Source organism: Uloborus diversus, chromosome 6, assembly GCF_026930045.1.
Source record: "Uloborus diversus isolate 005 chromosome 6, Udiv.v.3.1, whole genome shotgun sequence".
In the NCBI taxonomy this organism is placed as follows: Eukaryota; Metazoa; Arthropoda; class Arachnida; order Araneae; family Uloboridae; genus Uloborus; species Uloborus diversus.
Genome location: NC_072736.1, coordinates 113,199,364 through 113,212,318, shown reverse-complemented (window position 1 = coordinate 113,212,318; position 12,955 = coordinate 113,199,364). Strand labels below are relative to the sequence as shown.

General features: G+C 33.2%; 1 protein-coding gene across 1 annotated transcript in view; it reads right to left on the bottom strand.

Annotated features, from left to right (window-relative positions):
- Positions 1–12,955, bottom strand: part of LOC129224120 (conserved oligomeric Golgi complex subunit 7-like) — a 56,491-nt gene that overhangs the window by 23,896 nt on the left and 19,640 nt on the right. The window contains exons 14-17 of the mRNA XM_054858530.1: positions 10,814–10,941; positions 8,908–8,979; positions 8,747–8,812; positions 7,857–8,184 (exon numbers count right to left, since the gene is read on the bottom strand). Of these exons, the coding sequence (XP_054714505.1) occupies positions 7,857–8,184; positions 8,747–8,812; positions 8,908–8,979; positions 10,814–10,941 (594 nt within the window). The remainder of the gene's footprint in view (positions 1–7,856; positions 8,185–8,746; positions 8,813–8,907; positions 8,980–10,813; positions 10,942–12,955) is intronic.

The window sequence follows — 12,955 nt, the reverse complement described above, 5'->3', positions numbered from 1 at the left end:
GAAGCAAAACCGGAAAAAGTAGATGAAAAATGGAATAAAGGTGATAGAAACGCTAGGGCTTTAATTTGCCTAAATATTAGCGATTCGCAAATAATTCATGTCCTGCATTCCAAATCAGCACAAGAAACTTGGGAACACTTGAAATCTGTACATGAGAGAGTAAATTTAACAAATAAGTTATTTCTTCTCAGAAAATTATATTCTATTAAATACTATGAAAACTCAAAAATTCAAGATCATATTACCGAAGTCTTAGAATTAACGGAAAAATTAAGAAGCATTGGCGAAGAAGTGAAAGAAAATAACTTAATAGCGATTCTGTTATGTTCATTGCCAAATTCATACAGTAATTTAATAAAGAAGAAAATTTAGAGAAGAAATGAAACAAGTTCATAACAAAGTAGATTCTATGGCTTTGAAAGGAACCAGTAAAAGATTCACGAAAAATATTGCGATATTTGTAAAAGAAATAACCATTTTCGAGATCAATGCTATTATTTAAATCGACAAGCAAGCGGCGCCTCTCGAGATTCGAAGCCGAAACAAAACTACAAAAATAAAAATTTCACTAACGAATGCAGATTCCCCAGCGCTCAAGGTCAGTACAAGCCAAATAATTCCAACGCGGAAGTAAAATATAAAGAAAGAAGCAAGTGTGCTTGGGAATCTGAAGCCATAAATAACGGGAATGAAACCAATGCATTAAATAACGGGGATGCTTACTGTAGTGAGTTAGATGAATCTGTTTTAATAACAAATGAATATTCTAATTTAGCAGAAGATACTGAATTTCTGATTGATTCAGGTGCCACTTCACATATGGCGCGTAATTTAAATCTTTTCTGTCAGCTAGATAAAAGTAAGAAGCAAAGTGTGACTATTGCGAATGGGGAGAAACTAAAATCTCAAGGTATTGGTGATATACGTTTCAAAGTGAAAACTTTTGACAACACAATAAACAGAATCAAGTTGGAAAATGTTTTATATGTACCAGACTTGGATAGCAATTTATTATCTGTAAAAGCGTGTACTGAAAAAGGTTGTGTTGTTAAATTCGAAAGTGATAAATGCACAGTTATGAAAAATAATAAGATTATACTGAAAGGAGAACCAACTAATGGTTTATTCAAACTGGATATAATTAAAAGCGATGAAAGGTCGTTTACCGTATATGAAAAAGATGGTACTTGCTCGGATTCAAACTGTATTTTAAAATGGCATCAAAGATTAGGCCACAGAAGTTTTGAAGCGATCAAGAAAATAATGAAGGATGACTTAGCAAGAGGAATACAAATTAAAAACTGTTCGCATAACTTAGATTGTTCAACATGCATTAAAGCTAAGTTAACGGAGAAACCATATCCTAAGAATGCTAATTTTAGATCAGAACAGATTTTAAATTTAATCCACACTGATTTAGCAGGCCCATTTGAAGTTGAAAGTTTAGGCGGAAAAAGATATTTTTTAACTTTTATTGATGATTATTCGCGGTATACTCATGTGTATTTTCTTTCTTCAAAAGATGAAGTTTTCGATAAATTCAAAGAATATGTATCATCAACAACTAATAAATTCAGAATGAAGATTAAAGCAATAAGATCTGACAATGGAAGAGAATACTGTAACAAAGAAATGGAAAATTACTTCAAAGAGCTAGGAATTTCTCATCAAACCACAGTTCCTTACTCACCGTCTTCTAATGGAACGGCTGAACGCAAAAACAGATCTCTACTTGAAATGACTGTTGCTATGCTTATAAACTCAAAGTTACCAAAAAGTTTTTGGGCAGAAGCAGTTTCAACAGCAAATTATCTTCAAAATCGATTGCCTACAAAAGCAGCTCCGAAGACCCCTTACGAACTTTGGAACGGACAAAAGCCAAATTTGGGTCATTTGAAAGTTTTTGGATGCAAAGCATACATGTACGTTCACAAACAGAAACGGAGGAAACTTGATGAAAAAGCAATAGAAGGAACCTTTGTAGGATATGATATGAGAAGTAGAGGATATAGAATCTATACAGGTGGAAGAAAAATAGTAGTAAGCAGAACAGTAAAATTTTCTGAAGAGATACATGAATCGAAGGAAGGAGCAGAAGATTATTACATCAATCAATCGGATTTAATTCACTTTAATCTGCCTCAGCAACATGAAGACTGCAGTGAAGAAGTGTTAGAAAAAGAACATGAGCAAACAAATGAAGGAGTGGTAGAAGTAGAGGAAGAAGAAAATCTTCAAAGAAGATCAAGCAGAAAAACAAAAGGCATTCCACCAGAAAGGTTGATATACAAAGCTGAAACAAATCTTCCTATGTCACATGAAAATAGAGATCCACAATCTTTTGTTGAAGTACTGAGATTACCAAAATTGCAGGAAGAAAAATGGTTCACAGCTATGAAAGAAGAAATACAGTCCTTAAAAGAAAATGATACCTATGAACTAACCGAACTACCTGAAGGAAAACGTGCAGTTGGAAACAAGTGGATTTTCAAAACTAAATATGACGAAAACGGTCAAGAAGTGAAATGCAGAGCAAGAATTGTTGTAAAAGGTTTTACACAAAAGTACAAAATTGATTTTGATCAAACATATTCGCCAGTCGTCAGACATACAACAATTCGCACTTTTCTTAGTTGGGCAGCAATTAACAAGGCGAAAGTGTATCAAGTAGATGTTAAAACAGCTTTCCTGAATGGTAAACTAGACGAAGAAATTTATATGCTACAACCAGAAGGGTTTGAAGATCCAAATCATAAAAACAAAGTTTGCAAGCTAAGAAAATCAATTTATGGTTTAAAGCAAGCTGCAAGATGTTGGAATATTGAAATGGAAAAGACATTAACGAATCTCGGATTCTCACAAAGCAAAGCTGACCCCTGTTTATTTACAAAAGGAACTAATGAAGATAGAATAAATCTAATCGTTTATGTTGACGATATCTTGATAACAGCTAAAGAAGAAAAGTTAATCAGGAATATAATAGGTGATTTGCAGAAAAGTTATAAAATAACATCACTGGGAGAAACCAAATATTTTCTAGGCATGGAAGTTAACAGGAAAAAGGATGGAAGTTTTATGCTCTCACAGAAAAATAAAATTAATCAACTTGTGAAACAGTTTGGATTGGATGATGCTAAACCAACCAGCACACCAATGGAAACGAATTATTACAGTTTGCAAAAAGAAGAAAATCTTCTAACTTCGAATGATCAATACAGGCAAGCTATTGGAAGCCTTATGTTTATCTCGACTGTTACACGTCCAGATATAACTTCAGCAGTTCACATACTAAGCAGAAGATGCAATAATCCTACCCAAAAGGACTGGAACACATAAAGAAAGTCATCAGATATTTAAACTGTACAAAAGAAATTTGTTTACAATTAACAGCAAAATCAGCACCAACTTTAACAGTTTACACGGATGCAGATTTTGCACAAGACCAGCATGACAGGAAATCAACATCTGGATACCTGATATTTCTCGGAAACTCACTAATTTCATGGGCATCGAGGAAACAAACTACAGTTTCATTATCGTCAGCTGAAGCTGAATATATAGCTCTGTCTGAAGCAATGCAAGAACTTTTATGGTTGCTAAAACTCACAAACGACTTGGAACTTTTTCAGTCATTGCCAGTAAAAGTGTTTGAAGATAACCAATCCACAATAAAGCTGGTGCAGTCTGAGAAATTCAGTTCACGAACCAAACACATTGATACAAAGTATCATCACATCAAAGACTTGTTCAACAGAAACATTATAGACTTAGACTATCTTCCAACTAATGAGATGCTTGCAGATATAATGACTAAACCTCTTCCTAAAGTAAAATACCAGTACTGTAGGGGTAAAATGAACCTGGTTTAAGTTTCTATAACAAAACCAGGGGATATGATAGAACATTTTGCTTACAGAAACTTAATGCAGAACTTTAATGCCTTTCACTATTTTTCAGATCACCAGATGTCGCCTTAAGCGTCTTTAATAAACGCACTTATATCATATTAATTGTAACACTAGCGAATCGAACTGCGCAGTACTCTCCAGTCAGCCATTATCTATACAACATGTTTCGTTCTACGCACTACCAAAGGTAGGCGATTATGTATTATATATTTTAGTTCACAATGTTTTTTCATATGCAAATATATTCATCACATTGTATATAATCATTGCTTTCATTAAATATATGGATCGAACTTGCGCCTGGTTATTAAAAATAACAAATTCTATATTAGCACCAGTTTGTTTCGCACTCTTGGCTTCCTTAAGGAGGTTTTCCATCTCCAGCTCAGTCACTTTCCTATGCCGAACTGATGAGTGCTAATAAGCACGAAACTGCAGTCCTCGGCTGGAAGTGACTGAGCTGGCGGTGTATTTCATGTATGTTAGTGTTTCTTTTTCAAAGCTTTGCTATTGTATTAATTCAATCTTGTGTCATCATGCAATATATATATATATATATATATATATATATATATATATATATATATATATATATATATATTAGGGTGGTCCTTATTTTTGAAGTTGTAGATATTTTACACGACGCCCCCTCAATTTGTTCCATTATACAAATAAATGGTCCATGCAAAATTTTAAGTCAATCCATTAATATTAACACGTGCCCCTAGGGCCCCCTGTTTTGAGTTTTGAAGAAAAAATTGCGGATTTTCTCATTTTTATGTACAAATATTCCTAGGTTTCATATTTAAAGTGATTTTGAACATCAATAGATGTTGCTACTTCCAGACCAACCATTCTCTCACTTTCATTCTGTAAAATTTTACATATCACATAAGGTACAAGTGCACCAATGGCCTTGGAACAGGCATACCGCTATTCGCGCTCGTTTCAAACCAAGAGGCAGGGGAACATTTCTTTCCACCAAGATGGACACAAGAGATTCTAAAGGCCATTAATGAATGGCCTAGGCCATTTATAAGTGATTTTTGACAACAACAAATTGCCCCCTCCAGGCTTTGGGTGTGTTGATTTAGAAAATGTTCTGTGTATGTAATAGGTGTGGCAAATAGGGTCACTAGGTTTCCATGCTATAAATATAAGCAATGACAATTATATTTTAATTTGCTGTTCTTTAGTTATAAACATTCTTATAATTTAAATTATGAAAAATCCTCGATTACCCTACCATAAAAATAAACTCTATTTTCCATATCTAAAATATAAATTTAAAAAAAATTTCAGATTGGAATAATGTAAAAATCTATACTTTAAACTGTCTTCTATTTCAGTACATAGTCCTTTATTATCATCAAATTCCACTTGCATTTCACAAGATTTAGAAACCGAAATGGGTATCTATCCTAACCTGTTGAACCTTTTTTTCTATATCTGATCTACCTCAACGCAAAAAAGCTTGACAACTATTGAGATCTGCTCGCATTTTATCAATGTTAGACAAATGCCATATTAGGGACAAAGATGCTGCTCATTTATTAACAGCCTATGTAGATGCAGTAAATTTAAATCCAAATAACCTAGTGATCAATAGTACATTCCTTAAGAGAGCAAGAGAAAATCTTCGAGAGGTAAAATCAGATTTCATGAATTTAAATTTAGGTTTTTTATTTATTCCCTGGGATACAAAGCTACATCCAGATGTAACTGGGAAAAAACGCCCGATAGGCTTACCATGATAGCCTCAGGTTCAATGTTGAACAGCTACTCAGAATTTCTGAGATATTTCTTCAGTTGTATATGATAACTTAGATGATTGCTCTTTATTGCTAACTGTTCAAGCTGTAGTGTTTTATACAGCGGCTTACAATACCGGCCGTATAAATTGTGCATGTATTTTTTTAGAACAAAAGCTGAACGGTGATATATTGCATTTGTATTGCTATCATCATGCACTTGAAATCGTACTGCAGAGTGTCTTTAAAGAAGTTCTTGCCTTTCTTAGTTCTAGACTCGATATTCCATTTTTTAAGCGCTTGAAAATTCAAAAGTTACACATACCACTTAAATTCTAAAAGAAGAGTTTGATGACATATTATTGTTCATAGAAAGTGGAATTCAGAAATATTATAGAGAATTCTCATAACGTGTAATAATATTTCTTGGTGAAGTCCTCTCTCCTACAGGGATATGTTTTCGGCAACCTGGAGCTTATCTGTGAGCCAGATGGGTGGCAAAAGGAATTTATTGTTTGAATATTTATATATTTAGGAAACAATTTAAATTGATCTTACATGAAGAGATTGCCCGTAAATGCTGTTTTACAGTTAAATGTTGTATGAAGATATAGTTTTTCGCAGCAACCCTTTCTAGGCCTTTTAAATTAATATAAAGTCTAGTGTCTAAAAAACTTGCAGCGTACAAAATGATGACAAACATGCAGCAGAAGTAGTGATTTAAAAATTCATAAATCACTTATGGTACTTAGGGGATGAACTAGTAGCTTTGTCCGTATTGAATGAAGGAATTAACTTTGAAGATAGGAAAAGACTACTTCAAAAAAATGCTTTCTGAATAGGAGGACGTGTCTGATGACTGTATAAAAAATTTCAAATAACAGTAGATGATTTGGAATACTTTCTTAGTAAAGATCTTCCTCTTTATAGAATCAATTACAAGTCAATAAAACTGTTTGATAAGTTACAAACACCAAAAGATGTTTTCCTATTTGATCCTGATTCATGGCAAAATGAAGGAAGCTATTTAAAGAGAAGAGATATCGTTAAAATGCTGGAAGTTGTGAATGATACAACTGAACGAGGAGCACAATTAACCGAAGAATTTCACAATCAATTTAAGAAATATGAGTCACAAAAGCAATTTAGTATTTTACAGACACTCCAAGACTATCAGAAAAAAAGCGCACGATTGAGATACATTGAGAAAAGCGTACGATTAAGGTAAAGTTTCTAAAGCAATATTTCATTCTTATTCAATGTAAAATCTTTAGACGATATAAAGTAACTAAAAAGATTAATTTTAGTGCTACCAAGCTGTAAAAATATTTTGCAAACATAGGAGAAACGATGTGCGGGGTCTGAAGTAAAAACTCGAAGATTTGTGGAAAAATTATCAAATGTGTTAAAGTTCAACGTCCTAGGGGCACGTGTTATTATTGACCGAACGAGTTCAAATTTTGCACCGATTACTTTTTATTATAGTGTCACAAAACTAGGGGGCGCCACTTGTTGAATTCCGAAAAAAAAAATTTCCCATATAAATAAGGACCCCCCTAATATATATATATATATATATATATATATTTAAAAAAAATCTAAGAAGGTTCTTCTGTCTTTATATAGGAGTTTAGTAAGACCTCATTTGGAGTATGCTGTTCAGTTTTGGTGGCCTTATCCGAAGAATGATATTTCAGTATTGGAAAGGGTTCAAAGAAGGGTAACTAGATTAGTAAGGGGACTTTCAGATTTAGATTATGATACTAGACTTAATAGGCTTAATATGTATAGCCTGGAGCAAGGAGAGTCAGAGGGATGATGTTAATGGATTAAATTTTTGCACAGAAAGCAGGACAAAGGGTCATTGTTTTAACCTATTTAAATCTCAGGCTAACTTGAAAATAAGGAAAAACTACTACTTTAGTAGGGTCGTGAGCACTTGAAACAGCTTACCAGAAGAGGCAGTAATGAGCAAGGGGTGGATAGCTTTAAGAGGGCCATTGATCTTCATTGAGGATTAATTGATTGACTAGGACCAGATTAGCTGGGCCCAGAGCCTGTTGCTGGTCGTCACATTTGTATTTGTATATATATATATATAATACTTAACTTTTTTTAAAAAATACTTTTACTGTGCTGCTTATTTTATTTTCCTTCAAAAACTAAACAAATAAAAATACACAAAACACAATCTTACCTTCTTGCAACAAAAGAATCATTTGTTGCAATTCCTTTTTGGCATTAGTTGTCAAGAGAACATCATCATATGCATGAAAAGCATTCACAGAGCTTTCTTCACCAGAAGAAAAGTAGCCTAGTTTCCTGCCAACTTCACTAATGTTGCTTATGTAAACAATTTCAAGACTTTCAAGTTGCATTAAAACTTCGCCAATAGTTTGAGTGGTTTGCAGTGACTGCTGAAAGAGGGACCAGTCATCAATAGGACTTTTTTCACTATCTTGCATGGTTGTTCTGAACAATCTGAGAAGACGTCTAAAATTTCCAGCGTATTCATTCAGAAATCCCTGTGAAAAGGAAATTAGAGAGAAATTTTGTTGGTAAATGTCTATGTCTTTAATAAAATATTTATTGCATAAACTTGTTTACTGAAAGACAATTATTTAGGCACCCAAAGACTGTCTTTACATTTTTGCTTTTTCATGAAACTATTGTTACTAAAAGAGCTGTCTGTTCTAAGCAAATCTACAAGATTCATAGACAGCTATAGCGAAGAAATAGGAAATTTTCACATTTATTATTGTCTTAAATAAATCACATGGTTCAATTTCCTGTAAAAAAAAAAATTATGAAGAGTGAAATGTGATCGGGCATTCATTTACATGATGCCCGATAATATATTCAAGCGAAGGAAAAAAAATATAATAACTTGTAAAAAAACTTAAGAGTTGCAAACATATCTCATACAATTATGCCCACATAAATCCTCATTCAGTTTTTGAACTTATTAGGAAGAAAAAAAGACATTTTATTTTGTTGTAGTAGGTACTGTTACAGAGTATTTTATTCATACAAAAATTATTAATTTTGAAAAATTTTTAACAAAATGAGTAAGTAATATGCTTTTACCTCTAATGCCCGAAGTAAACTCATAAACCCACAGCCATGAGTAAGCTGTTGACACCGATTTTCAGCCTAAAGTGAAGAACAGATAGAAAAATTGAAAACTACCAATTTTAATGTAGTTGAATAAATACACATGTTTATTGCATACTGAACAAAGAACTTACTTCTTGAATGAAACAAAAGATCTTGCTAATCGATTCCCCTAGAAGGCGCACACAATCCATAATGTCATCTGACTATTAAAATAAATCAAAACAGTAATTCAAAAAAAGGTCATATTACAGTGGTGGTAAAAAAAAATTGCATCAACTGCGCTGCAAAAGATAGGAATATCATCCCAACTGCATTCAACACACTGTCAAGTATTCCGTATTCCAGATGATTTGGGGATGTATTTCTGATCAAGGAGTTGGTGGGCTTCACTTTGTGCATAAACGCTCGGATGTATATTGGCATTTTGGAGGAGAAATTGCTTCCTACTATCCGGGATCACTTTACTTTAGTTCCAAACGTCATTTTCCAGTATGTTTCTGCTCCGTGCCATAAGGCAAAACTGGTAAGTAACAATTTAAAAACCTTTATTCTGCCATTAGACTTAAATTGACATGGGGTTAAGTAATTTTTTTTCTCTAAACTCACATGCACGTTCAGAAATGGAAAAACGAGCAGGGGGTCAGCAGTTTGCCTTGGCCTGGAAACAGCCCTGATCTACGTAAAAAATTATTGGATTCCTGCTGTTAAATGTTTATTTCATAAGTTTCACAGAATTTCAAACATTCATAGTTAATCGGTCGACCAAAACTTCTCACATAATCGCATCGTTGTGAACATGCAAGGGCGATGCAATTTTTTTTACCGGCACTGTAACATTCAAGCGTTTTTTAGACACTGATTAGTGGAATCTCAAGTTTTATTTAGGTAGAATAGTTTATAAGAACAAGTGTGGAATTATGAGATCACATTTTAGTAAATAAAATTGATTATAATAAACAATTTGTCAAAAAATATATGCAATGTACTCTGCTAGCAACCACCTTCTGCACAACAATATTTTATAAAATGATATTTACCACCCCATAATACAGTGGAACCTCAATTTTATACTGTCCGTTTCATATGTTAACCCACTTCTGATGTCATTTTCTGTTGGTCTGTGATAATTGCTATACCAATAATGGTAAAATATTGCGGATTATATGTTATACTTTTTCAGAAAACCTGCTTAACGATTTTTTTTTAGAAACAGATCAAAACCTTTTTCTCTATAAAAGACTCATTTAAACTTTTTTTTTCCAAGATAAATTTGTTTTGGGTGTTTAAAGCCACTATGGAATTCTTTCTGTTCCACTTTGTTGCCCTTTTTTCTGCGAGTTGTAGGCCGAAAGGGTTTTCTCCAATTGTCTGATCACCAAATAGTTTCTTTGAAGCATATAAAAACCATTTTTACTTCAAAATACAAAAACTTAATTTCTTTCTGAAGTAGGGTATTTAATTTTTTTTCTGGAGAAAATAAAATTTGTTGCCACATTTAGAAAGCAGAGATTCCGCTCCTTATGGCTTTTAGATTCCATGGATTTCAACTTCTGTTGCGTTATCTGACCATGCTTTTATTGTAGGACTGGTTTCAATTGGTCCTTGCTTTCTTTACCTGAAAAACGGGCGCATCAAAGCATTAAAATTTGAAAACATTTTTTATCTGCAATTAAAACCAAGAAACAAATTTAGCAAACAAACATGTAAATATTACACATTTCTTTTACTAATTCATTGGGGGTCAATTTATAAACAATATGCTTAGATTTTCCCCTCCAGATGTGGTTTTGTGTTTTCTGCTTTGTGCGTGTTTTATCACTAGTCCGACAGAATATGTAAAATCAGTGCTACACTGTATTAAGAATACCTTATCCACTACTATGCAACAACCTTAAGAAACACTCTCTCAAAACAGCCACTTTTATTTTATTACATTGTGGGGAAAAAAACTACTTGTCTTTTTTCAATTGGTATAATTTTAATTCAATCAGTTTAATCACTCTGTTGTTTATCAGCCATAGAAAAAAAATTGCTTACCATGTTCAAAGTTTTCAAAGAATCAACTAGTTGCTGTTCTTCCAAAAAATCATATTTTTCAATATGAGGACGATATGGATTGTAAATGGTTTTAACTAGTAGAATTACGTGAGCATCATTTAGCAGTTCTGAAAAGACAAAGTTTATTTCACATATAAATTGCATTGTAATGTATGTAGATATTTATTTCAAGTTCAACTACAATTAGTATGGAACAGTGGTGTCCAACCTGTTTCTGCCTGAGAACCACACCATATATGAAAAAAATCCTTGCGGGCCAGAATAAATGTAAAATTTCCAAATATTTATTTCTAAACATCATGAGAAAATATGGAAAAGGAAAGAAAATTAAATACCAGTTATTGTTGTTATCAATTACTGTGCATCTTTTATTAAATGCTTCTGTTTTTCTCATTAATCATGCCTTTCGAATTGTAACATCAAACAAAACGGGAAAACACAGATCAGTTTCAAGGCCCAGATGTGGTTCCCAGACCATAGGTTGAGATTACCTTGAAGGGTACAATCGATGAGCTAAATTTCAAAGAAATACAAAAATGTGAGGGAAAAAATCTTGGATCACTTGACATGTAATGATCTGTACCAGCATTGCAACCACTAGTTATATCTAGTGCGATCATGGATGTATTTATCAGTATCTGTGATCTAAACTAAAATTGTACCAAACTGTTTGGAACATGAAAAGAACAAAAATACAATGTAATAGTGCTTTAAAGAGGGAGCAAGAAATGACTTAAAATAATTACACCCTTACTTTGTCTCAAACCAATGCAAAAAAGTCTTTCACAAAGATCCATTTTCCAAATCTTGACAATTTAAATTATGCTTCATTAGATATCTTGCTTTCTCACCAACTACAGTGAAACCTGTGTAAGTTGACCACTTGCGGTGCACTATTTTAATGGTCAACCTAAACAGGTGGTCAACTTACAGAGGTTGATTTGTGTGATAAGGGCTAATTCCTTGCTTGAAAAGAGCGGTCAACTCATACAGGTGGTCAACTTACAAGGGTGGTCCACTTTACAGGTTTTACTGTATCACCAAAAGCGCCAAAAAGAAACCAGTTACGAAAAAATCATTTTTGTCGCCAAATTATAGCGCTATCTCAGTCTGGATTGGAATTAATACCAATTTGCCCCAAAAAAAAGTGTAAAAGACCACTTTTGGGTGCAACCATAAGCGGAGGTGCACAGCTAGACCCTACTCAAACACTACATACGATATTTCAATCTTCTACAGCATACCATTTTTGAGTTATGATAGATACATACGTACTTACAGACTTCACGAGAAAACTCGTCATAATTAACTCAGGGATTGCCAAAATGGATATTTCAACAGTTTATACCAGAGGTCAGTGATTAGTATTAGTTGGTGTCTGTATACTTTTGAAATTTTTTTATCCAGATCCAGAATAAAACCTTTTTATTTTACAGTAACCATTAAAAACTTACATCAGTCTCACAATTACTTCCAAAATACTTGTAAAAGTTGGTTTAAGGGCATGGTTGCCTAAATAACTAAAGGCTTTAAAGATAATGCAGGGAATTATAGACCTATAAGTTTGACTACAGTGGTTTGTAAGATTTTTGAAACTTTGATCAAAATTAAGATTATGAATTTCTTAGAGACTAATAGTCTGTTGACTAGTTTACAGTATGGTTTCAGGAAGGATAAATCGTGTGCTACTAATTTATTGCATTTCTATGACAAGGTTACCTTGGCTTTAGATAACAAGAAGTGTGTGGATGTTGTTTATATTGATTTTCAAAAAGCTTTTGATAAGGTACTGAATGTTGCTCTTCTCAGCGAACTAGCTGATGTTTTGATGGTGTGAACAGGAGGAAAAACTTTACTATGGGTTAGAAATTAGCTCACCGGAAGGAAGCAAAGTGTAGTTGCGAGGGGAAATCCTTCTAAATAGAGTGATGTTTTAGGCAGGGTTCCTCAGCGATCAGTTTTAGGGCCTCTTCTGTTTATTATTTTTATGAATGACATTGATGAAAATATTTCTGGAAACATAAATTGTTTTGCTGATAATGTAAAAGTTATGGGGATTGTAGAGAATGAAGAACAAGTAAAACAGCTTCAAGAGGATTTAGATCATATTACTAAGTGGGC